The sequence below is a fragment of the Penaeus chinensis genome, chromosome 13 (genome assembly GCF_019202785.1).
Source record: "Penaeus chinensis breed Huanghai No. 1 chromosome 13, ASM1920278v2, whole genome shotgun sequence".
Lineage (NCBI taxonomy): Eukaryota > Metazoa > Arthropoda > Malacostraca > Decapoda > Penaeidae > Penaeus > Penaeus chinensis.
Genome location: NC_061831.1, coordinates 18,722,354 through 18,726,683, shown reverse-complemented (window position 1 = coordinate 18,726,683; position 4,330 = coordinate 18,722,354). Strand labels below are relative to the sequence as shown.

The window sequence follows — 4,330 nt, the reverse complement described above, 5'->3', positions numbered from 1 at the left end:
TGTAGGGGAAGGAGTTGGAATGGAGGCACTCGCTGAATGTCTTTGGGATTGAGTAGAGGTCACATTGGGCGACTCTCTTGTTTCTCTTTGTACATGCTGGTTAACTGAGGTGGTTGATAACCTAGGTTCATCGTCTTTCTTTCTTCTTTTCGCTATAGGACTATCTTCTTTCCCACTCCCCGAACTTCTTTTTGATTCTTTAGTTGGGGCTTCATCAGGCACTGCTAATCCTTTTATCATTAGGCATTCTGCAGCTTTTATTAGTCCTGCCAGTTCATTTTGTAACACATTCACTTCACCTACATACATATAGTTCAGGAGGGCCTCAAGGTCCTCATGTCTAATATCTTTCAACACTATAATAGGATGTTTACAGTTTGTCCTTTCAAACATCTGTTCAAAATAATCACTACATGTTGACAACACCAGTTTATGGACTGGGTAAAACTTCCCATCACAGGCAATGGTGGCATCACAGTAAGACTCCTGAAATAGTAAAAAAAAACATTTCAATAACATCTTATTTTTACATTCTTATGTTTAGCCATCTTATACATTTCTAAAAAAAAAAAAATAATAATAATAATAAGTTAAAGCATTCTACTATCAAAAATATTAAGCAAAATATCTTATAAAAATGACAAGGAATACATTGGTTTCACATGTGCATGTTTTTGACTTGCCTTGCTCCTGATAGTGGAGAGGACGTGGAAGAAAGTTGTCCTGTGGTTATTCCACTTCAGCGACAACAAACCACTCGCCATGGTGTAGTCTGTTGAGGGGAAAATGTAAATAATTTTATTAGTACGGAGAAAATGTTTATTGGAGTAAGTGTCACCCACTGTGAACTTAATCATAATACTGTAATACTACTACTGCCTTTTCCCAAGAAACACATTAACTACCATTTCCATCAACACAATAACAAGAAATGGGTGAGTTTAACTCTGCAATTGTATACTCAAAACAAAACACTTTGGTTCCACAAACCGTAAACCACGAACTGGAAACAAAGCAATTTAGTTCCACAACCCTCAACCATACACTCAAAACAAAGCAATTTGACTTCATATCTCAGTATTACAGCCGCCAGCTAACCAATACCATAAATTGATTACTGCTGCATCATACGAAAGTAAGACTAAAAAATAAAGCTACCTCATAAACCCGTCCACGACGATCTGCGGGATGAAACTTTGAAGAAATGCTTCAGGGAGAGGCCTAGCATGCCAGCCTTCTCCCGCGCACAGCCTCGTCCTGGACTCGGTATTGAACTGTCAATGCCAGAGCTCTATCGCCCTCTTTCAACTGGTTTAAAAATCCATTGTTGCGATTTGTATGAATCTAGCATTACGTGAGAGCTTCGTACAAAATGTTGGTTGTCATCTATATTCAAATAAAGACAAAGGAGAAGTAAAACAACACAGAGCGAGCGAGCGAGCGGGAAAAAGGGGAGGGAGGCCGCACGCCTTGGGTCCTGCGCCGACACCCTTGCTCCCCAGCGTCACCCCGCGCCCTCGCCCTTATTTCCCCTCAGTGGCACTTCCCCGCTATTTCTTACAGTTAATTTCTTTAAAAACGAATCTACGTATATTTATGCTAGTTGATACGCCATCTGGTTACGGTAATACTCACTTTATCTCGCCGACAAGAAGCGTAGATTACGAGAAGGCCATTTCCTCTCCTTCGTCGCGCAGAGCAAACATGGCGTCTTTAGCTGGGCCGCGTTTGAATCCTTTGACAGTATCTCCAAGCGGTATCATAATACCACTAAAATCTAATATATGCCTTATAACCTTATATGCCACTCTCATTCAATAATGAAACACGATCGCCCATATTTCAGTTCATACGAAGGGTAAGTAATCAATCTTTTTAACAGTGTCAACTAAAACGATCAGGAATTCGGACGTTCCCTTATAACGTACCCAGCGCGGTTCTCCAGTGACTTATTAGCACTAATAAATTCGTAGAATTTCACTTTAATTTCACTTCAGTCACAATATTTGATAACAACAATATGGTATATGGATTGACCGTTATTCACAAATTTATGTATATCATTGAGAAATCATGATACACCTAGTATGAATGAATGATGAACCCGTGTGGTGGCGGCAGGGGATAGCGTCACAAGCCTGATGGCTTCGGCTTCGGTAAACCTGATGTAGCGCAATACAGTTGTCCATATTTGTGCCTGTTTTGCGTGTTCACTTATGATCTACAGTAAGATGGCTGTAAAATTATTGTTCCTTTTAATTTTTCACTGTCATATGTGTGACCTTTACCAGTCATTCCATGTCAGATTTAAAAGAAAATAATGGAATTACAATTTGATTCTGCTTGTACGGGCATATTGCACAGCTTGCATGTACAATGCATACTGTATTGTACATGCAAGCTCAGTCTGTATGTACAGTACATATTACAAGTAAGGTCATACTGTGTTTTATACCGGATATGTTAAACAGAAAGACATGACTGTTTTCATATGAGGCCTTGAGAATGAGAGAGGCAAATTCACCACCTAAACAAAAATGCGAGTCTCGTGCCCCCGGAATCTTCTGGCAAGAAATAGTGTGGTCAGTGTGCCTACCATGGCATAACAATTAAGGTAATAAATATGGAGGGCGAAAGGCAAACTGTAAAACCACTTATCTCAGAACTTGATTTTGGCGAGTTTGCCTCTCCTATTCTCACGCCTCGTATGTGTGTGTGATATATATATATATATATATATATATATATATATATATATATATATATATATTGATTACTTACCCTTTGTATGAACTGAAATATGGGCGATGGTGTTTCATTATTGAATATATGTATATATAGAGAGAAATATATAGACCGATTGATATATAGAGTATATATATGTGTATATACTGTATCTACGTATGTATATTTTTTGGAAAGCTATTATATATTGTATACTTTAATTTTAAAAACCTTTTTTGAGTGTTTTTACTGCATATTGTATCATCTCTTAGTTGGTTACAAAGTGTTTGAACCTGTCAAGCAGCACAGTAGCCATTGGCCAGGATTGCATCATCTCTCTGTCCTGACTCCTGTTCCTGTATATATCATGTTATGATATGGCCGGACTTGTGACACTGTATAGTAGTTTAGGTGTTACAGCCGCTAATTCCTGAGCTAACTGCAAGAGTGGAGAGATGTCACTGACCACAAGGTTTAATGTATCTGGTAGGAAGAGTGATCCAGTGTGGGAACATTTTAACTGAATTCCTTCAAAGTCTGGTAAAGAATTGAGAGCTATATGCAGACAATGTAAATGTAAGTTACAAGGAATATTAACAAGATGAAATCTCAGAAAAAATCTCAGCAGCTGCAAACTTAATTATCAAAAGAGGGTTTGGATGATCCAAGTAAGAATGAAAATCTGACTCCAAAGGTGCATCAAAAAAAGTGTTGCAACTCCAGCGTTACAGAAAGAATGCCCAACTTCTACCGCAAGTTTCTCAAAGCGTAAAACAAAAATAATGGACATATTTGTTACAAAGACAACTTCTTATGAAAAAACAAACCTTAATGAAGAAATCGCTAAGATGGCCTCTGCAACCAACTCTTCGTTTAGAAGTTGAGACCAGGATACACTCCTCCAATAAGAAAAGCAATTGCAGACAAATTCCTACTCATGATATATGAAAAACAAGTGTACCACAGTAATTCAGAAGTGAAAAGAACTTGGTTGCCATGTTGGTAGCGTTGTGACAGATAACGCTGGTAATGTAAAAAAAAAAAAAAATAGGAAACTGTCAGCACAGGGAAATGAACTGAAGCTAGTGATCTATGGCTGTACTGCACACATTCTGAATCTTTTGGCTCATGATCTGGATATTGGCACTATTAAAGAGCATGTGGTGTGTATATAGTAAAATACTTTAAAAACAATATCTCTGCTTCTGCAAGATACCACTAGGAAGGTGTTATACCTCGAGACACAAGATGGACTACCATGTGTAACTGTCTGAAGATCTACATGAAGAACTGGTCAGCTATCATGAAAGTTTGTGAAGTTGTTAGACAGCAGATTGATGTCAGAGTTAGAGAGGTGTGTAACTTAACACTGAAGTGGTCAGGAGAGCACCTACTTGCACAACTAGAACCAATATCTGTGGATTTCGACAAAGTACAGGGATAAATGTGGGACCGCTGAAGCAGTGAACATATGGAAAGACTTAACCACAACTTCATGCAATAACAGAGATTTAGTTACTGCTACAAAGAAGAGGTTTGGCCAAGTCATAACACAAGCTCATCTTGCAAACCTGATTCATTCTTCTTTTCAAGGAAAACTGCTTAA

General features: G+C 38.3%; 1 protein-coding gene across 47 annotated transcripts in view; it reads right to left on the bottom strand.

Moving 5' to 3' along the window:
- LOC125031460 (longitudinals lacking protein, isoforms A/B/D/L-like) overlaps positions 1-2,106 on the bottom strand; it is an 84,740-nt gene extending 82,634 nt beyond the window's left edge. For 12 of the 47 annotated variants that reach the window (XM_047622241.1, XM_047622243.1, XM_047622248.1 and 9 more), the window contains exons 1-3: positions 1,636-2,096; positions 684-772; positions 1-486 (exon numbers count right to left, since the gene is read on the bottom strand). The exon at positions 1-486 is cut by the window's left edge and continues 186 nt beyond it. In XM_047622241.1, the coding sequence (XP_047478197.1) occupies positions 1-486; positions 684-764 (567 nt within the window). In that variant the 5' untranslated portion in view covers positions 765-772; positions 1,636-2,096. Of the gene's footprint in view, positions 487-683; positions 773-1,158; positions 1,517-1,635 lie in introns of those variants that run through there. The other 35 variants (XR_007115493.1, XM_047622250.1, XM_047622237.1 and 32 more) reach the window with 15 other exon arrangements.
- Positions 2,107-4,330: the final 2,224 nt, after the last annotated feature.